The sequence below is a fragment of the Herpailurus yagouaroundi genome, unplaced genomic scaffold (assembly GCF_014898765.1).
Source record: "Herpailurus yagouaroundi ecotype Mexico unplaced genomic scaffold, PumYag 100, whole genome shotgun sequence".
Classification (NCBI taxonomy): domain Eukaryota; kingdom Metazoa; phylum Chordata; class Mammalia; order Carnivora; family Felidae; genus Herpailurus; species Herpailurus yagouaroundi.
The window spans coordinates 72,874,003-72,897,161 of record NW_024412391.1 but is presented as its reverse complement, the minus strand read 5'-3'; the positions used below and the strand labels follow the sequence as shown (position 1 = coordinate 72,897,161).

General features: G+C 34.7%; 1 protein-coding gene across 2 annotated transcripts in view; it reads right to left on the bottom strand.

The window, feature by feature from the left end:
• Window positions 1-23,159, bottom strand: part of SEMA3A (semaphorin 3A) — a 479,082-nt gene that overhangs the window by 37,819 nt on the left and 418,104 nt on the right. For both annotated transcript variants that reach the window (XM_040472793.1, XM_040472792.1), the window contains 6 exons: window positions 16,173-16,315; window positions 14,232-14,346; window positions 14,070-14,139; window positions 12,160-12,304; window positions 8,687-8,906; window positions 5,419-5,510 (listed from right to left, as the gene is read on the bottom strand). In XM_040472793.1, the coding sequence (XP_040328727.1) occupies window positions 5,419-5,510; window positions 8,687-8,906; window positions 12,160-12,304; window positions 14,070-14,139; window positions 14,232-14,346; window positions 16,173-16,315 (785 nt within the window). The remainder of the gene's footprint in view (window positions 1-5,418; window positions 5,511-8,686; window positions 8,907-12,159; window positions 12,305-14,069; window positions 14,140-14,231; window positions 14,347-16,172; window positions 16,316-23,159) is intronic.

Below are 23,159 nucleotides of genomic sequence, written 5' to 3'. Positions count from 1 at the left end.
TGACAAAAAAAATTAAACATCTATAAGTAGACGAAAATAAATTATTTGATACACAAATTGTAAAACAAAACAAACCCTAATACACAACCAAACTCTATTGTACCATATTATGATTTCAAAAGTCTTAAATTAAGATCCTAGGATCTCTTAATTAAAATAATTTTATTTATTTTTTAGGCCAGGAAATTAATAACAGTTTGGAATAGAATGTGCTATTTGCTGTACGCTGTTGAATTTTAATAGACAATATATTAAGATGACATCCATTTAAATAAGCTATATTTCTTTTTCTGAGAAAGAGCTGGTGGTGAATATGACTTCCATTTAAAACAGATGTAGCTTCATAAGCATTTTTTCATGAAACCGGTTTCAATTGCAAAGTTAATTAGTGTTCAAGTAAAAATGAAATTAAAAACTTAGCATCTTTTCAAGATTTTCTATGACTCTAATTTACTCTATTTTATTTATTTTTATTTTTTATTTTGCAGATATTTTAATCCAGTCCTTATTAAACTTTCTCACTTGCAGAGCTTTTCAACCTGCTGATCCCAGGAGAATCTGACATAACTCCCTGGATGCTAAAGCATGCGGACGCTCCTTCAGAATGAGTTAATAGACTAGGTTTTGGAAAGCATCAATTATGTTTTACATTTGAATGAAAATTAAACTCTTTCATTTGTTAGCTCAGCTGTTCATGGAACATTGCATAAATTGAGTTTAAAATGCATGCGTTATCAATGTAACTACCTTGCAATCCTTTGCAGTCAATAGGACTATAAATAAAACCCTTGGTGCTAAATGCACTGCCTCTTGATGTAACACTCCTCTGTCAAAAAGTAAAACCTTCCTTGCAGGAAAGAAGATCCCATACTGAGTAAACTGAAAATCAGCAAATGTCTAGGTTTACAACTTTTGAATATTTTTAAGTAAGTTATAGACGTGGGCTTTTTCAAGAATTTTATTTTATTTTTTTTTTATTTTTTTAACATTTTATTTATTTTTGAGACAGGGAGAGACAGAGCATGAACGGGGGAGGGGCAGAGAGAGAGGGAGACACAGTTTGAAACAGGCTCCAGGCTCTGAGATGTCAGCACAGAGCCCGACGCGGGGCTCGAACTCACGGACTGTGAGATCATGACCTGAGCCGAAGTCGGACGCTTAACCGACTGCACCACCCAGGCGCCCCAAGGCTTGCTTGACTTTAATCAAGTTGTTCAGAATCACATAGTAAGTATGGTCCAAATACACATTTATGATTCCAAGTAATATTTGGAATGAAGTTTGCATCTCAGTACTTCTATACCATTTTGAATATGTAACGGCAATTTAAAATCATTTCTCGAGTCTTATACCAATGCCAATTTTATTTCACCTCGTATTACCTATTAAAATTTTATTCCAAAATGGAAATTTTTATTACTGAGGGATATTTTTCTTTCTATACTCTGATTGGGATTTTATTTCACGCAGAATAATAAAAAAAAAAAGTATCTTGGATATAACTGAAACCACTGAAATGTTCTGTGATTAGCCAGGGTGTTTTCCTAAAACCAATTTCAAGATGGCAAAGGATACAGTACTGGCTTTAATTCAGGCTTTTATATGAAGTTTGGTTATTCAGCGTAGCAAGGACACATAATGAATATGGCCTCCTAGAGATGATATTTTGGTAAAATTAACTTGTTGGTTGACATTAAAATCCAAGAGTATCAGATACTAACATGAGTCTAAATTTGTTCCTTGTCTATTTACTTTGTCAAAATACTGTTATGCTCAGCTTAACACTTTTTAATTTTATTTTATATTAAATGGAATGACATGTAAGGCTTAAATAGAAATATAGAAACTGTAACATATCTCTGCTTGTTTCACTGTATATAGCAATTGCTTTAATGTGTTGTGTTTTTTTTTCCTCCCACTACAAAATTAAACAAAGTTTGACAGTGAAATATTCCAATTGCTAGACCATAATATATGTATGAACTCTGCCTGATAGAGTAGAATGTTAAAAGTAAACATTTCTCTAAACTCTGCCCAAATATGTTTTGTCTACTTGAGTGCCAAAGAAATAATAATGACAATAATGCATAGCATAGAATATGGGAGAGAACTGGGACATTTATCTATGGAAGGAGATGTGTCCCAGGTTGCAATCTTTTTACAAAATCGTAAACTCACAAAAAAATCACTTCCATACCAGCATAATATTACCTACTTATATCTGTTACAGAATGATTAGTAACCTTTCTGATGATATCTTAAAAACCACAAAAATGTCACTCAGTAGTGATCATAGGTTTAATTCAGTTACATATTTCCCTGGAAACTGCAAGATATTAAAATCTAATAGATATTAAATATTTGTGAGTGTAAGATTGTTGGCTTTCAACCTTTTAAGATTTTGTTACATCATTTAACAGATTAGCTTACATTAACACCTTTTTAAACTAGAATTTTAGTAATGTACTAAAGAACATAGCTGAGATGTGAAATGCAGACTTAAAATCCTAGAGGCACAGGTAATAAAATATACAACAACTAAAGGAAAACTCACAAAGGAACCATGGCAAATACAAAAGTAAGAGTTTCTGGAATTAATAAAGATATTTTTAAGCTAACGTAGTATTTCAGTATCTCCTATAACTTCATTTGTGATATAAATTTCTAAATATAGAGAGTTGGTAAAAATTTTTTCTTTCTGCTAGAGAATTCTATGGGATATAATCAATGGGATAACTTGCTGCTATTTCCGGTATGTTTTCCACATATTCTGGCACCTCACTTTAAGTATGGGCTCCCTGAGGAATACCACAAATCTTTAATTTCTCATGGTTCATTTTCTCACCAATACTGATTAATGGAGTATTACTCAGTGATCAAAAAGAATGAAATTTTGCCATTTGCAACAACATGGATGGAACTAGAGGGTATTATGCTAAGCACAATAAGTCAGTCAGAGAAAGATAAGTATCATATGATTTCATTTACATGTGGCATTTAAGCAACAAGACAGAGGAACATAGGGGAAGGGAAGGAAAAATAAGATAAAAACAGCGAGGGAGGCAAGCCGTTAAGAGACTTAAATACAGAGAACAAACTCAGGGTTGCTGGTGGGGTGTTGGGGGGAGATGGGCTAAATGGGTGATGGGCATTAAGGAGGGCACTTGTTGGGGTGAGCACTGGGTGTTATATGTAAGTGATGAGTCATTCAATTCTACTCTTGAAACCATTATTACACTATATGTTAACAAACTTGGATTTTAATAAAAAAAAATACTGATTCCTTCATTCATTTAATAGATGCTGGCTGAAAACATATTTTAGGCTCCAGAGACACAACAACTGTGTGCTATTGAACACAAGACAGCACACTGTTTATTCACCTCTTAGTGCTTGTAATTTGGTAAACAAAGATGGACTCTATGTTGTTAATACAGTCCATTTGGATAAATGTATTTTTGAATTCATAGGCTAGTGTATCAATGTATAAATACTGAAACTGAAACAGGAACAAGTTTGTGATTAGTGAACAAGAGTGATTAGTTATTACTCTATAATAGACATAAAATAAGGCCAAAATATATGATTTTAAAAGTCAGAATAGGACTGTGATGATTTTTATTATCTTCAAGACTTAACCCAAAAATTAATAGAAAAGTCTACTGGAAATGTGGCCTACTTTCAATGTAAAACAATAAGCATGAATAATACTCTAAAACAATAAACATGTATTAATAAAATTTTGAGCATGGTACCTGGCACTACCCTGGATGCTTTATGTAAGGGTCTGTAATTCTTCTAGTTTCCTTGTTTTATTTTGTTTTTTGACAAAGAGAGAGGGCACAAGTGAGTGAGGGGTGGGGCGGGGGGGGGCAGAGACAGAGAGAGAGAGAATCCCACAAGGGACAGAGAGAGAGAGAGAGAGAGAGAGAAGTGGGCTCACCCAAAGCGGGCATGAGCTCACCTGAAAGAGGGCATGACCTCACCCAAAGCGGGGCTCATGTGCAGATGAAGCGAGGCTCGAGCTCACCCTATGCAGGTCTCAAACTTACAAACCATGACATCATGACCTGAGCCAAAATCAGATTCCTAGCTTCCTTGTGAAGTAGGTATTAAATCAGCCATTTCACTGATGGGGAAGCTCAAAGAGCCCATACACGTGTTTCCAGAAAATGCTATGTAGATGTGACTGAAGAGCCTAAAGTCCTTCCACCAGAACACTGTTTTGTTGTTATTATAGGATACCTATGTCTTGATTCACCAGTGATTTGTTTCAGTGCTAATCATAATTTTAATTATGTGAATATATATTAAGAACTTGCCATATTCTACTTTCTCTTCAAAATGTTACTGAATAGTGAGCAAGAACCCTACCAGGTTAAACAAAATGGTCTAGAAATATGGGGCTACAAAAAGTCTTAGGAAGTCTTTGCTCACAATGAAAATATTTAAGACAAGTGACAAATTTAGAGTATCTGGAACACCTGGAGACTAAATAAGATAATTTTAAGTTGTGAGACTAGATCCAATGTTTTCTCATTTTTTGTTATCTAATTCCACTTTATTTTGCCATTATAAATGTCTCAATGTTTGCATTATTCTTTTATAAAAAATTGAAATAACACTTCTTATAGGCATCTATTTCCCTGTCAAAATTCATAAATAATTCATATCAAGGTGTGCTTAGATTTACACTCTCCCCTATTAGCACGTTATCTAAAAGAAACAACAGGCATTGTGGTGTATGTTATATTACTTCAGTTCTCTGTTCTCACTTCAACCCATATTCTGCTGCCTCTACCCCCAGTCCTATATAAATTTACCCGGGCCATCCATGATCCTGGACAAAGGAACAAGTATCTATACATTCCTTAAGTGCATAGACTAGGAACCCGTAACAAATTTGTCACCGGTGATCTAAACACCTCAAACTTTTTTTGCTAACAAATTATTTAAGAAAATATGATAAAACAATTCATGAATAAGCCAAAAAAAATGACTGCAATGTCTTCATTCCCCTATCATTCTGAGTGTATTTTTCTCTTAATACACTCATGGAAGTTACCTATCATTCCAGTTATATCCTAAAGCATGAAAGAGGAGATTGGGGGGTGGGGGGCAGGGAGCAACATGAGTTTATTCAGTGAGGTAACCTACATAAATAGTGTAAAATGTAAATCACATATTTTATTATTGAGAAAACAAAATATGAGCCAAGAATATATTTCTTTACATTTTTAGATTTAACTAGCATTGAAAGTTTCAAGGTTTATTTTGACTAGTGTCTGGCTTTCTAATTGACAAGCTAATTAGAAGGGTATGCTAGACTACTTGTCCATACCAAGTTCAGTGCGCAGCTGTCCTGGGGGAAAGACATACAAGTGAACCTGTTGACACTTGAAATTAAGCAGCACTCACCCGAAAAACTGTCATTTCTTCCAGCAGAACTTCTTCTAAATCATGCCAAGTCTCCTTAGGAATTGAAACTACTTTAAGAACGGTCCCAACATCTTTGAAAGAAAGTGGAGGAGGAGAACACAGTTTAAATAGATCTGAACAAAGGTTAATGTTCATGAATGGAAATAGTATTTGACCAGAAAGTACATTTTGACCTCAGTCTTCCTTTTGTTTTTGTTTTGTTTTGTTTTGTTTTTTTTTTGTTACAGGACTGGTAAAATATATATTCAAATGCATTACATGCAACTAGATAAAGTGTGAACATAGCTGTGCAATGAAAATAGCTGAATTTTCAGAAATATATGAAGCTTTGAAGATGGTTTTATCCTGAACTTGCAAAATTAAATGTATATATGTGTATATATACACATATATATATACACACACGTATATATATACACACACACACACATACACACATACTAATCACTAGGTTGAACTATATATTTTTTAATTTTTAATCTCTATTGTCAGGTGTCTCAGGAAAAAAAAAAACTAAAAAAAAATAATGCCAGTTGATATAGCAAGTTTTTCCACTTTCGTTGTGAAATCTGGGACTACCTGTGAAGATTTAATACAGATGCAAAATGCAAGGAATGTTGTCCAGCAACAGAAGTAGTGAAGCCTCAGAACCTGCTGCTCATCCCCCAGGCATCTGGAAGCCTGTAGTACTTATAGGCCCCTAAAGACAGCTCAATGACCATTAAGTGATGAATGACAATAACTTGATTTCACAAAATAAACACCTTGGATTACTTGTTCTGGTAGTTGCTCAATACTGACTAATCAACTTTGGTTAACAAACTGGTCTGATTAATGTCTTGAATAATCAATTTTAGAGTATTAAAGAAATTTAAATTCCAGAGCATATATCATAAAAACTATTAAACTGAATACATTGTATAGAGATTTAAAGGATTGTTTATTCTAATTTTCATTGTGAAAAGACAAGTTGTTTCAAGGAAAAGAGCTGTCGCTTTTACCCTAAATTGTGTTTAGAAGATATTATTTTTCCAGTATGGACTCTTCAACATTCCAGTTCTGATCAGCTGATCAATTGTTTTTAGCTTCAGCTGGCTCATTTTAATCAAGTTCAACTGACTCATTATTTGAAAAGAAGAATCATACCAGTAAAGAATAAGCCACACCAGAAAAATCATTTACTGTATTCAGTGAATAACCATTGATAGCCATTTTCGGGGCATCAATATGATGTGCTATGTGAGATAAGAAAAGTTGCTAGTGAGGAAAAAAAAAGAAGAAGAAAGAAAGAAAAATTGCTAGTGTATCCCTTGTAAAGTGAAAAAGGTGCCCTCTGTTAAGAGGTTACTTTTATGTTTATAGGACTTTAGACTACTCATAACACCAAAGATTAAAGGTAAATTAGGTTAATATACTCAGTGCCTCTGATGGGTTTCCAGTATCCAAACATAACTTTATCTGTGTTCCAGATCTAGTTTTACTGAGTAGTATTTCAAACAATTTCACACAAATTGAATCAGATTACTCAACTAGGATCAATACACTGTGATGTGCAACCCAGTTAAAAGATAAAATTACTATAATCAATTTACTTTGTTGACAGATGACCCTGGTCTGTACTGACCAATAGCCATCCACATCTTCAGACATTCAACATTCTCATGAAATTGGTCCCTTTAAAGATAGCCTGTGTCCAAAAGGAATTAAAAACTCATGATTGGATTTCTTTGGTCAAATAGCCGGAAGCAAGCTTTTGCTTCATTGACAGTGAGTGAGGGACTTCTCAACATGTTTAGGCCAGAGGTGAAAAAAAAGGTAAGTGTGACATTATTGAATAAACTTAATTACTCTGTAGATAGATCTAATTATACTTTGACATTAAATGGTAAACTAATATTTACTGAAGACAAATCCTATCAACTTACAGTTTCTAAAGATTTATATAACCAGAAGTTGATACTTGGAATTCACTGACTTTTATCAAACTTGGAGTCTCTTTGGGATTCTACAATTTGGTAAACGTTCTCACTCATAAAAGTAGACTGCACTCTATTGCTCAGAACCTGACACTGTTACACCTGAAAATACAAGTATTTCACAATTTCATTATAAGACTTTAAGTCTTTAAGGCACTTACCACACAGTTGCCATTCCCCTGTAGTTAATTAATTTTTTTTTCTGTTTCTCACCAAGGGAATATACATGCTATTATACAAGGTTTCAGTGGAGCAGTCACTCTGCTTCCCACTGATTTATGTCAGTTAACAATGCTAATGGAGACTAGGAATTTATTGCCTTGGAATCTGACCCTAAATAGCAAGTTTCAGGTTTGTAACTGGTGCTTTCAAAATAGTATTAATAAAGAGAGTAGGGGGAAAATATGTCATAATACAATGGGATTCATTCTGAAAATATATATGCAAAAAGTTTGTTTCTAATCATGGAGTTAGTAAAAATGTATTGTTAAATTTCTGTAGAAATGAACCTAAAATTTATCTGATGATTCTTATGGTCCATTTTGTTCTTCAACTGATGAAATTTTTATTTTGTTTTGTTTTCTCCCATTGTATGGGAAAAACACTAAACAAATTTTATTGCCAAAATTTATTTTGTACAAGATTTCCACCCTATGATACTTTTTTTAAAATTTTTGTTTATTTTTGAGACAGAGAGAGAGCATGAATGGGGGAGGGTCAGAGAGAGACAGACACACAAAATCCGAAGCAGGCTCCAGGCTCTGAACTGTCAGCACAGAGCCCGACGCAGGGTTCGAACTCACGGACCGTGAGATCATGACCTGAGCCGAAATCAGACGCTTAACGGACTGAGCCACCCAGGCGCCCCATGATAATTTTAAAGTTAGGTAATTTTGCATCAATATAGCCCAGAAACATTATCGAATGTCTTGGGAGTTTTAGGCATGGTTTGAAAATACATCTTTGTTCTAAAAAGTCAATGGACAGAAAAGAGTTATGATTCACTTCTAGACATCGTTTACCTAATCATTAGCCTTACTTGATTGCATTCATCAACTTTTGATTGAAAAGGAGATTTTGTTTAAATTAATATACCTCAAATTATTACTTTTTAATAACGCATTGTCATGGTGGATGTTCAGGTTTTTTAGTCATTTATTAGAGATTAACTCTATCTTGACAGCGACTCTAAAAACTTCCCTCAGTTCTTAGTTTACTCAGTAAGTTAACGGTCTACAAGGAAATTCAGGGCTAAAATTAAAAACATTTACCTGTTCCAATAAACATAACATCATACTGGCCATCTTCTGCATCCACTCGATCTACCACAATTTGTGTAAACTGATAATTGACATCTGTTTTGATCATTATTGGGCGGTTATTAATAGGAAACACTGGATTGTACATAGCTGGGTGACTTCTTGCAAATGTTATAACATCATCAGGAAGGTCTTTTGTAGAGTCAAATCCACCAAATGTTTTACTGGGACACTATTAAGATAAAGAGAAGAATAGCTTTTGATTAAAATATAATGAATATAATTACAAATTATATAATAATTTGTAACCTCAATGGTCATAAACTAAATCTAACCTGTCATTATTTCTTTAAAATTAAGTAACTGATAAACTAAAAAATAATATTACTTAAATTAATAGATGTAATATAGAGTATTTTTTTCCTAAACGTAATTTAAGTCTCAATGGGATTTAGTTGTGTCACCATTTTTTACCTAAAACTACAAATGCATCTAATGAATTCAGTGTATGGGAGTCTGATGCTCTATTAGTGGCAACTAATATATTCTACTGATAGGATAAAGTATTTGGAATAAGAAATGAAATATGTTACAACTAAATCCAATTAATAATCAGATTAGAGAATCTCAGAAAAATTTTCTTGGATAAATTTTCCCCCCAGGGCATCATGCTAAAATGCAAAGGCTCTTGTTAAGCTAAGAGACAACACAAACTATTCTTTTCTTCGGTAAGTTTATTTATTTTGAGAAAGAGAGAGGGGGAGCACATGCGTGCGTTGGGGAGCAGCAGAGAGAAAGGGAGAGAGAGAATCCCAAACAGGCTTCACACTGTCAGCACAGAGCCCAAGGCGGGATTCAAACCCATGAGTCGTGAGATCATGACCTGAGCTGAAATCAAGTGTTTGACGCTTAACCGACTGACCCACCCAGTCACCCCTCTAACATAACCCTGAAAAAGCAACACAAAAAGTACCAACAGTACTCTCTCACTAAAAAGTAATTATAAGGGTAAGGAAAGGTGTTATTCAAAGCGTTTGATAATCTGGGGGTGCCTGGGTGGCTCAGACGGTTAAGTGTCCAACTCTGGTTTCGGCTCCAATCATGCTTGCATGTTTCTTGAGTTCGAGCCCCACACTGGGCTCTGTGCTGACAGTGTGGAGCCTGCTTGGGTTCCTCCCTCTTGTCCTTTCTCTGTGCCTCCCATGTTCATGCTCAATCTCTCACAAAATAAATAAATAAACTTAAAAACGAAAAGTGTTTAACGATCTGCATGGCAATGAAACTGACCAATTCAAGTGGACAAGTTGAACAGATGATGGCTACAGAGTCAGAAATGAAGCACTGTGGTACACTGGCATAATATCGCCTCTGAATTATAAACACTCCATATAAGGCAATAAAACAAAAATGAGAAAATTCAGATTCCACTGTGTCTCTTTTCACTGCATTTAATTATGTGATAAAAGCATTCAAAGTAAAACATCTCCAGCCTCTTGCTTTTTGTCTTATGCCTAAGTAATTTTTGTCATTTAATGTAAGAGCTTGGGAGCTGAACTATAATTAATAGAAGTTCTTGATCTTATAAGAGGCTTAGGAGAAATCAATGGTCTTTGCCATTACCTTGATACAGATCATAAATAATTCATGAGAAATGAAATAAATAAACTTGCTATGAAACGGGAAGAGCATCTATCTTGTAATATATATGCATGTATATATATGTGTGTGTGTATATACAGACACACACAATTATACACCAATACAACAAAGGATTTAAAGGATTACTTTTTAAGTAAATTATAAAGCTACTTATTTAACGTAATATGTTTCACTTAGTTTGTTTTTCTCCAGTAGTGTTGACAAGATGGCTATTCTCAGCTGCCACTTGATAGAATTAATGAACTCATTCAAATGAATTTTAGTCATGGAGTTAGGTGTTTTGCCCTTCTGCCGGCCACTCCCTGATTCCTAGATCAGGCAATGCTTTCTGCTTCTGTCTTTAACAGTTGGTGCATCCTGCTGACTTTTTATGCCATGTTTTAACAATTCTGAATAATGAGTGAGAACACCAGCTCTAGAACCAAACTGCCTCAACTGAGTCCTGCTTCCTCTCTTTGCCTCAGAGTCCTCATCTGTGAAATGGGAGCAATAGCTGTGCTACTGAATACAATATATATAAATATACATTTCTTAGAACAGGGTCTGGCACACAATAATTTCCAATGGCTATCCTTAATTGCAAATATACTGGTACAAATTCAGATCAAAACCTTTGTATCTCCAAATGGCAGTACACCATCTAGCATGCTGAAGGAACTGCACCAAAGCTGTCGAAGTGAAACCTAGAGGCAGGTCCTACTTAGAATACACTGGCCTTAACGAGCCATAGGGTTAGAAAACTCATCACCAACAAAGTAGAAGCAGTCTGCCATTAAGAGATGGAGTAAATATCTTGCGCTTTTTCGTAAAACCCATTTTACTTCATATAATCAATATTTCGTCTTATTGGTTCATTCTTCTGGAAGCCTACACAGGTTTTGTATCCACAAGAACCACCGGCTAGAATATTTATAAAATGCAAAATTTTCAATTTTCCCATAAAGAGCTTCATAAACAGAGAAAAATAAGATTAAAATCCCCATATTGAATAAAATGTATAAAACATAACTTACTTGAATTTAACAGAATAAACCAAACTGAAGTAAAATCACAGCAATGGCTAAACTTCAAACACAAGTTTTTGCATCCCGGGAAATTATTTCCTTAAAGATTCTTAGGATTAGAGCAGTTGCACTTGGGTGCGGGTATTGTACAACCTCTGCCATCACTGCTAACTTCACTCACTTCCTGCCATATTTTTTTTTCGCCCTACTTTAAATTGCAGATTCAAAGCTGGTTTTATTTTGAGTTCTCTCCAATTTTTTTTTCAAGCCTGAATGTGCCCCAGGGTTGCTGGAGGGAAAAAGGAGCGGTCAGCGAGAGTAGACAGTGTCTGTTAAAATATCTAGGCCCTGTTCTATGAGATTTTCCTGCATATCTCCCTTGCCTACTTGAGGGGTGTGTCCCATTCCCATGGGAAAATAGTACTGATTTAAAACTTTTCGTCCTCCTATTTAATGGGCAATCCTTGAAGCCTTCATTCTAGCTAGGGAGAACAAGTTCAGATGAATCCTAATTGTTTCAATTCTCTATGAAAGCCACTTTTGGAAAAGAAAACAAATAAGTCTACCCATTTAGTTTCTATTTCTCAAAAATTATGGTTATTAATAACTGGTAAGCACTGAGCTTAACCACTAATGTCTCTAAAGAACATGCTTTTAAATGCAGAATTCCACGATATCATAGAAAATCCCTGCTTTGTTTTGTTTATAGTCAAGGTACCTTTGTTTTACATTATCTATAGTTAACACCTGCTTGTAGCAGCTTTTTATAAACCTTCAGGAGAAATTTATTCATCTGGTATTTTAAAAACCTAGACCACTTACAGTTCCTGGTCGTGGGTAGGGGACTCTTCCTTGGTAAGGCACCCACTGATAGTTGGGACCATCCCTGTGAGCGTATGGACCAAGGAACACCCTTCTCACATCACTCATGCTATACATGCACACAGCTGACCCCTTGAAGATGTTACTAAAAAAGAGAGACAGAAAAAAAAAAAAAAGATTTTCATCTTCATACAGTGGAAAGACAACTGTTCTTAAGTTGTTCCAGGTTATTAATGTTATTAGATGTCAATTATCAAAACTTGAACATAAATTCAACCTCAAATAGTGCTTGTGATATTTTTTAGTCATGTGTATATATTTTGGCAATACACAAGAGAACATATTATGATTGCTCAAAATAGAAGCATAGCTGAAACCATCATTAATACTCATAGTATATATGTTTATATCACATATACACAACATATGATATGAAGTACACACATTAATATACATAAACTTCAGTGGGAAAACATCTACGTGATCTTCCAAAAAGCAATATTTAATTTTGATATCAATAGAAATAAAAACATAAACTTTGGTACTATGTTAAGCCTCCATCATGAATACTGAAACCAGAGAACTTTTAAGCAAGCAAAAATATTTAAGATGTCATTTTAGGAGCTGAAACTGGTGCAGAAAATGAATAGTTAATGTCAAATGATATGTCACATTATATTATTTTTAACTCCCAAATGACCAAAAGCATTAGAGCAAGTAACTGAGTGTGATTTGTGTGAAGGCATTTAAAATAATCTCTTCCTAACTCAGAAAATTGTTTTAAGTTAGTAGCTGTTACATCCTACTCAAAGTGGAATATTATAGCAATCATCCCCATCATTTTGCTTGACAAAAATCAGGTACTTGAAATAAACTGGAAGTTTGCCATGAGCTGCCACAATTTTCCATTTTATTGTACTTATATAAATACGGCTTGAGAGATGTATTTATACAAAGATATAAAACAGTCATGCACACTTAAAATATGGAATGCTTATCTTTTAACCAATCTTTCACCATAGAAAATTACATATACAACATATCAAATGAAAAACATGTGTTTATAAGAGTCTATTACTGGAACCTGCTCCACATAGACAATGTCTGGTAGAATGCAAGCTTCGTGAGGGAAGAAAGAGGCCCAGTTGCTTTTCTGTAACATCAGTTGCATATTTCATGGTACCTAACACATAGTAAGTCTCAGTAAATATTTACAGAATTTAATAATGGTATTTTCATAATAGAAGAAAAAGTAGTCTCCATCCTAATCTTACTGATTCGGAAACTCTGGAGGCGGGGCATGGTGGTTCACACGGATGCTCAGATGGATGTCTGAGAACCACTGCCCTAAGTAATGAGGAAGTCAGAAGAAATGGATTAATGTCTGTTTAATTTTAACAACTCCAGGTAATATAAATTTTATACCGAATGAGATAGTCAAGAGATAATTGCTGCTTGATTGACAGCAAGTGTCTTGGGAAGATGGGGAATGGAGGGTGAGGAGAAGAGGAAGGAGGAGACAGAGAGGGGAGGGAGAGAATGAAGGAGGAAGAAGGAAAAGAGAAAGGAAAGAGTGTTGCCACTGTAGTTTATAGCACTACAAAGTCTGATCAAAGCTCAGATTTCAGCTTTTCAGAATATTCTACATTTCATTTAAATTTTAAGTCAGAGCTATACTAAGGCTATGATACATTTTTCATCATTCAATTTACAGTGATGACATTTCTGCTAAAATTTATTTTTTTTAACTATTTACGTCATAACATCAGCCACCCAAGAATCTACAACAGCTCAAAGGTTAAGCCAAGCCAATGTTCTTTCAAAAATGTATTTTCCAAATTATAGATTCCTGAAAAGCACCTAAAGGACATGAAGTTTCTTGGATAGTAAGATAGTAAAAAGTTGTTTACCTGGAAGTTGTAAACACTCCATAGACAATTGGATTTTTAGGATCTTTAGAATTCATAAGGAATACATCCTCTGTTTGAAAACAAAATTAGGAAAAGTTGCATTTTGGTGGTTATGACAAATTCTGAACAAATATTCTCTATCCAGTATCATGAGTTACTTACGCAATTCATCAAAATGAGTGTCAATGCCATTTGGACCTGGCACTGAGCAAATGAGTCGAGCTTTCAGGAATGTTGTCCACTTATTCACCAGACTTCTGTGACCCCCGAAGTCATTCTGAAAGGAGAGAACATTGATTTTAGGAAATGTGCATGTGAATGATAATTTCAAATATTTCTCTTGAAACAGAGAAACAATTTCCTCATTTTTCAAAATGCAAGTAATTATACCACAGATACAAGTAACTATGCTTTTTTTTTATTGTTGGTCAAATCTATTCACTCAAACTTTATTCACAGAATGACTTACAACATACAAAGAACACACTGGCACATAATAGGCACTTAACGAATATTTATTGAAGGAAGAATAAATGCACAGCTTATAACACATACTGAAAGTAGATCCTAGAGAAAAGCAAACCAGCATCAAATATTTTATAAGCTTAAACAGTTGAAACAATTTCAATTTTACAAACAGTATATTGAAAAAAATATTTGCACCAGCCTTAATAAAGAAAATCATTCTAGAGAAAACATTTTGAAAACGTACCTCCTCACTGAAAATGAAACTAAATTTTAACTTAAGCAATAAGTTCTGTTATGATCATATGTATTTGCTGGTAATTTAGGCTCTTTTAAAATAATATTTAGGTGTATGTGTTTGAAGGAACATCCGTGTTCCTTCAAACACATAACAATGATTTATATTTTGTTGATATAATTCTACATGCTATAAAGATTTTTCTAACCCTGTAAGTAGTGCTTTTAAATATGATTTATATTTTTTGGAGAACAGATTCTCACATATTTCACATATTTTTGTATGTTTCCAGATTGTTAAAACCTTTAGTTTTCCAGTAACTTAATATACTAGCGATAAATAATTACATCATGATTGAGGTAGAAAAGATGCTAACCAATCCCCCCAGGAGAGATTTTCAAAAATTTCATATCTTCTTTGAAAAAGACAATTCCATTGAAGATAATTACTGGATCTAGTTTTGTGATTTTTCTTGAGATGAAAGGTGCTTGAATACATAATAGCAGTTAGCTTGATTCATACTGCATATACACTGCACTATATACAGTGTAGTGGGAAAGAATGGTACTGTTATCGTATCTTTACACTGATACTAATTAATCCACAAGCATTTATTGGGTAATTTTTAATCTATGTATCTGACATTATAATGCAATATCATATCCAGTTTTGTGTTACACTGTAAATGAATTACCTCAAAGTTCAGATGCTCAAAACTGTATGTATGTGTTCATATATATGTACATAGGATGTTATAATCAATTTATAAAATCAAGCTTTAATGATTTTCTCTTTTATATCAATAATTTAGCTATCCCAACAACAAATATCCATTCACTCTTACATATTTTAGGAAACTGTTGTGTGAAAATACAAAAAAAAAATGTGTTCTCCCAGGTAACATGAAAAAATTGTATTTCTGGGGGCACCTGGGTAGCTCAGTCAGTTAAGCATCTGACTTCTGCTCCAGTCATGATCTCTTGGTTCATGAGTTCAAGCCCTGTGTCAGGCTATGTGCTGACAGCTCAAAGCCTGGAGCCTGTTTGGGATTCTGTGTCTTCTTCTATCTTTCTGCCCCTCCCCCACTTGAGCTCTGTCTCTCTCTCTCTCTCAAAGATAAATATTTTAAAAAAATGTATTTCTTTAAAATTTCAAAGGAAGATCATTTAATGTAAACGTGAAATAATGTGTCACAATTTCTACCCGCATGTTTACCTACGAAGAGCTACCAATAAACAAGTATGTTTTCAAATCATTCTTTACCATTTAAATATTTATAATGATCAGTCAAGATTTTTAGCCATAGTTTTCATTATACTTGCATATAGGCAAAGAAGAAAAAGAAAACCATGATTGGACAATAATATCCTCCTCAATTGTTTTTTTTTTCTTTACCTCACCTTGCATATCTGACCTATTCTAGCATGAGTGGCTTTTCCGGTGTGTTCTCCATCAATCGCATTTTCACGGAAGAAAAAATATACTTTGTCATCTTCAGGGTTGTCACTTTCTGGGATGAGGTGGGCACTAATGAACCTTGGATCTGAGAGACAAATTACAGCACATATATTATTTCACAGTTAGATAGATAATATCATTCATTACAGTCCACTTTCACTTTCTCCTCACTTGCATTTGATATATTTCAAGAACTAATCTTTCCTTAGTTCACGGTTTTCAGAATATGTGAACTGTTCTTTATGTATTTTAAAGTAAGTTACAAATCACCTTATACCTCAAACAATTCTTTATTTTTCTCTTTTTTTGGAAAGTTAGGAGTAGGTGCAGAAATCCTCAGTGTGACCACATAGTGCAAATGCATTACAGGATATTAAAATATTTTGCAAACTGGAAATGCTTTCAAATATTGCTTATTGCCATCATCACTATCATTCTTCCTTCCAAGCATAAGACAGTTTTAAGTCAAAGTACCAAATGGTCTGTTCTAGTTTCCAGCAAAGACTGGATGGGAGGGGAGAAATGAGATCCAGATTCAACAACAACAAAACAGCAAATCCTCTCATGTTCTTATCCATGTCAGTAAATAACAACATTATTTACTGGGTACTCAAGTCACCTCGGTATTCTGGAGCCACCCTTGAGTCATCTCTTTCTCTCCAGCCCACATTCTATCAGCACATCCATCACCTTTTCTTACCACATCCTCCACGGCCGGCCTCTCCCAGATCACCATGACCAGCGATGAATTGCTAACAGTCTCCCTGTTTCTACCTTACCACCACCAATTGTGTTCTGTTTCTCCACACTAGTCAGAGTGATCCTATGGCAGGTCACTTCCCTCTCTAACCCCTCATCCATCTTTCCAAATTATTCACAATAAAATATAAAATCTTTCCCGTGACCAGATACTATTTATGATCTGGTCCCTGCTACCTCACAAGCCTTTTCTTCTACCTACTCTCCTGACCTAACTTACTCCTAGCCCGCCATACCATCCCCATAGTAGCCCCTTCCTGGTTTTCAAACAAGTACTCTCATTCCTGCCTCAGATCTTCCTCTCTGTGTACTTTCTCACCTCATATATTATAATGAATGACTGGATTCCTACTTTTACTCAGGTCTTTGTTCAAATATTGCATTATCAGAAAGATCTTTGTTGACTACCCTATTTAAAGCACTTGAAACCCTTTTAGTTCTTAATTTTCATGTGTTATTTTTCTTCCTAACATTATTTAACACCTGTGATCTCTCAGTCTTTCTTTCTCTGTTTCTAGTATTCATTTGTTTATTGTCTGTTTCTCTCCCCACCCCAAAGGAATAGGAGTTGCCAGGACCTGGCATGTTTTGTTTGGTGCTGTGATCCTAAAGGTTAAAACACAGTTGACATTCAATGAGTATTTGTGCAAGAAGGGAAAGAGAGAAGAAAGAAAAAACAAAAAGAGAGAGAGACTGCCTAGATTATGCAGAATGTATATTAGCAATGATTAGAACCTCATTAAAAAAATAATTTTTGTAAATACCTGGGCTGATGCGGTTGTGACTCATACAGACATATAAAAGTATGCAGTAGCTTCACTGATTTTAAGATGTAATATACTAAGAAGCTGAGTTTATCTTACTGAAAGCATTTAGGACATTGCAGGTATTTAAATTCTCACAATAAGCTACCTTTACTCCCATGACATATCGTGTTATCAAGTCAGCAATGAAATACGTTCACATAGATCAGTACCAAACCTGAGATATCAGGGAAGAGGTCAGAACCCTGAGACTAGCTTTATCCATGTTATTTAGTCCTCATCTTTATACCTGTGCATAATCACCATTATCATGTATTCTATGCTTGTAACCTTCTTTTAACATTTGCTCTCAGACCATGCACACTCAGGGCTACACTCCACTATCCTTCTCAGGCAAATTATACAGACTCTGTCAGTAATGTTAAAAGTACAATTCATTACCTATTCATATTTCAAGTCCAGTGTGCCAGTGGAATAAGAGTAGGGAAATAACTTTTAAAAGTTGGACTCACTCAGCACCAGAGCTTTATAAGATACATCAAATAATATATTACTTTCCTATAATTGTTACAAAGCTGGTTTTTCTTCATCAATTTCTACCTGTTCATATACATAGATATGTTTGTATATTTCTGTTTGCGTCTCATGAGTATCAGTGAGCAGAATAAATAATGTGACACGGTAGGAATTGGTATGTTACAAATCAAACAATTACTATCCCAATGATGAATTCCTGGAATTGCAGATTCCTGGAAATGCAGTGTTGTAAGCGTGTTTGTGTGTGCACACACAGTTATAATATATACAGTTTGTGTGTGCACACAAACCTACATGTCGAAGAATTCAGTCCAGTCACTTGCAATTTTTGTGACTTTTTGGTAAGTCTCGGATCTCAGATGACTAATTTTCACACTGGGTTTATTTCAAATTGGATTCTATTCACCTTTTCCATCATAAATAGTTCATATAAAAACAAATATTTTCAACTTGAATAATGCATTGAAACAACTTAGCAAAATGTTAGTAAATGCATTATATTATTATCATTAAGACAGTGAAGGGAAGCCTCAATCACATACTAAATTTGGAGATCTCATTATAACCCAGCTACAGAATTAGAATAAAAAAAAAACACACATTCTTTTGCTTTAAAACTAGAGCAATGGAGGAGGAGTTGGTCTAATATTACCTTCCCAATTAGAGTAATTGTTCACAGAAACACTTGCATAACTTAAAGAATTTCAGGTAATTAAATCTAGCTACTGTATTTGCTCACAAATACATGTAACATATGACGTAGAAAACAAAATGAGTAATATTATGTCTCTTGTTCTCAGAAAGCTATAATTAGGCAAAAGTCACGTTAGAAGCACAAAAATGACAATAAAGCAAACAGTATTTTACATATACAGATATTCTCTTAGCTTGGTGTTTGGGCATGACAGAAGGCTCTATCAAGCACGTGTTTCCCTCTCTAAAATATGTCAAGAAAATTATCATTTTATCAATGTGGACTCTAGTGGGAAATAATTCAAACAAGTTATCATGCACTTTGTTGAAAGAGCCTTCGATCCTAGTCTCTCTTTCAATATCTGGTATTACAGCATGGAGGACTTTGTAGGTGAGTAACAGTCTGACACAGCTTCAGAAACAGACAAAAAATAAACTACACATGGAAAAAAAAGTACACATTTATTAAACTAAAAAGGAATATCAAAGAAAAACAATGTCAGTCAAATGTAACTTGTCTTTAAGACATCTAGGATACAATCAACTTGGAAAAACGCTCTTTCCTATCTCAAAATAAAATAGGTCTCCAGTTAAACTCTTTCAAAAAATTAAAAGGAGTTCTACTTCTTCTACTATTTTAAATTTAGCAAATCTTGTCTGCGATCAAAACCTTTTCTCACTATGCATTTTCTACTCTTCAATCCTTCAAATGTTGCTTTCCCCTTCCTTACTACATTTGGTCCTCTTACTCCTCCTCTTCTTTTCTCAATCTATTCCTCTCTTCCCTGGCGAATTCTCCTCTTCCTCCAAACCAAACATTCTAATCAATCATTCTAATTGTCTGCCCTGCTACCCTAGAACCTCTTGGCCTCCCGAACCTCCATTGCACCTGCCTTATATAATCCCAGAACTTTTTTTCCTATGCCCCTATATCTAAGCAAGGATGATGAAAACTATATAATTTAGTAAATGGATGTGCTACTTGTTAACTCAGGCTACGTATCCTAAAAAAGAATCACTGTTGTTACAGATTTATTAACAGAAACTCTTTAAAATCATTCTGATTGTCTTCAAATCAACTAATGTAGCATCTCATTTTATTCTTCAAAGATGGAATTATTTGCTATACTGATACAACCAAAACCATTTAAAGAGAAGGTCCTCCTTTTTCTCCTCTCAATTTTTCTTTTCTTTCTTTCTGTGGAAAAATGATCTCTCTTTATTTGTAAGTCTAAAGCCTCTATTTGCTCTCAATCCAATAATCTACAAAATATTTCTCCAGTAAAAATCTCTATTCTTCATGCAATCACTCACCATCTATCTATATTTCATTCATCATATTTTTCCTAGACATGTACTCTGTGCTCTAGATGGTGGAAAACAAGGGGATGTTATGATGAAATGTATTCTGTCTGTGAGGGAATACCAACAATTAAACAGAACAATTATTACACCACACAAAAAAAGGACAAGAGTCAGAGTCTGGAAAAAAATGCAGTTGGAAACAGAAGAGAAAATTCAGTTTTCCTTAAAGAAATTAGGGAAAGCTTTTCTCAGAAGATATGACCTATAACTCAAGGCCTAAAGAATAACCAGGAATGTCCCAGGTGGAAGTAACACGTGCAAGGTAAGAGAAATGACAATACTATGCACTCAGAGTAGTCAATGAAGAGACGGGTGGTCAAAGATGATGACAAGAAAGTTAAGCAGAGGCCAGAATAAGAAGGAAGTGTTGTCCAGGAGCATATTGTCCTAATGGCGATGAGGGAAACCAATGAAGTATTTTAAACCTAGTAATGACATTATCAGATTACTATGTTAAGATCACTATTATTGCTACAGGAAAAAAAAAATTATAATGAGGCAAGAATGAAGGCAGTAAGACCACTCTAGAGGCTAGTGAGAAGGGTTGGTGATTTGGACCAGTATGATAGAGAAGGTGGCATATGCAAGGATTATGTGAAAACAGAACTGCTGGATTATGTTCACTGATGAGATGTTGAAGGTAGGGAGTAGTAAGAAAAATCATGGAAATACTAAGGAAATGTCTGATTTAAATATTGGTTGGATAGGAATCATTTACTGAAATAGGAACACTTGAGGAAAGATAGATATATATGGAAGTCGGGGGAGGAAGATAAGCTCAGTTTCGTGCAGCTTTATAGTGAGATGCTTGGGAATTTGTCCCACAGGTCAGGGAATACAGAAGCTCAGGAAAGAAATGGGGACTAGAGCTGAAGTTATTTGAGATTGACAGCAGGGTATAGAGTACGAAGAGAAAAGAAGACAGAATCTAATACAAGGAGAAAAGTGATGAAAAACAGGAAGAAATCCAGCAACGGGGGAGTTGCAAAAATGAAGAAAAGAAGTCAATTCTTCTTTGGGTTCTCAATCTTTCCCTTATAATGACTCCGTGTCAAATATTTATTTTTTAAATATTTTTATTCTACCAAAGAAAACAAAAAGAATTCCACTTACACTCTATACTCTAGAATCCACTGTTTCTTGCACCCATTTAGCCATAGGACTTTTTGAAAGAGTGGGAGGGGACTCGGACTCAGACTCAGACTCAGACTCCCTGCCCTATTTACCAGTCGCTTTCCAACTCCATTACTAGGTAGCTTTTGGTGTTTCACCTTTGAGAGTGTAATCAACAGAAACCATCAAATCTACACACAGATTTTGATGCTCACGCTTTTTCGGTTGTCTGCTTGTCTGCTGCCATTGGCACAATAAAATCTTCATGCCCTTCATATAATCTTCATTGTTTCTCTGGCATGTGCCTTCTGTGACTCTGAACCTGAATTGTTAAGTATAGAGCCTTCACTATTTCCTTTACCACTTTCTTTTCCTACATCTGTAAATATAGATGCTTCCTAAATTATTTTCTTTTTGAGCACCTTTTATTCTCCCCACTCCTATAAATGAAGGCATCTCCTAAACTTTCTTCTACTATTTCAATATTCTAAATTTTGTTATATTTTTAGAATTTCTTTCTTTTGGAATTGATTCACTTTTAGACCCTCAGGTATCTCCAAACTACATCACCTTTATTTTCCTCCTAGATCCAACCTTGCATTTCAAACTTTTGGCTCAAATTTTCTACCTAAGTATCTCATTGCAGTTTTAATTCATCATGACTAGCAAGGAACTCATCTACTTTTCTTTTAAAACTGCTTCTGCTCCTATCTTTCCGCTTTGGCTAATGCCAATATCCACACCTACGTATCAAATGGTATTTTACCTTAAACTGCTTCCATTTCCTGCAGGAGTGCCATCATTTCACTTCTTTCCCTGTTTTCTAGTCTTAATGTGCTTGTACAATTCATGTTTTGCTTGTTTTTTTTTTTCTTTTTTAGAGTTATATTTTCAAGTCATCTAATTAGTCTTCTGTATATATATTATCTATTTCTTCCAAGCTATCCATACAGTGCTACGGAAAGAAGCACTAATGCATTTATACCATATAATTTCCAGACCAGATTTCAGATGTCATAAGATACGGTAAAGTAGCATAAACTAAGATTTGCATGCAGAAAGGACAGGAAGGCTGATGTTACTCTGAGCCAGTAACAACTCTAAAAGTAGATACTGCATTCGTCAACACATATAGTTGAGATGAGCTATAGTTTTGACTCAAAGCTCTTTAGCACTAGAGGAAAATGGGAAGTCTTGTCAGTTACACTATTTACAGTGTCCCTAATACCAAAAATAAATTAAGAGCAGTAAGTGTCGTCCACAAACTTTGACTTACATTTCCGGCAGAACTGACCACTGTTCCTCTTCTTTAATCCCTTAGTAAATCAAGAAAACACCCCATCTACTATCTTCAAACACACTTAGTTCACATAACACAAAAGAAAGTTTGCTTTTATCGCTTTTGTGACATTTAAGCCTTTTCCTATTATCTTCATTTTCCTATTTGTTATGACAGGCATTTGTCCTGTATCTCTCCCTCTCTTGCCTTCAGCTTCTACATATAACAAAGTATTTCCCTAAGCATATTTTAAATCTGTCTCACTGCAACTACGCAAATGTAGACCCTTATCTCTTCTCTCTTGGCAGCCACATTCAATCTGTTTTCCCTGCCTCTGGCCTCACCTTTTCCAAACCATCTTGTACTGTCTATCACCTTTTTAACACACAAACCATTCCCTGGCACCTAGTGCATATTTC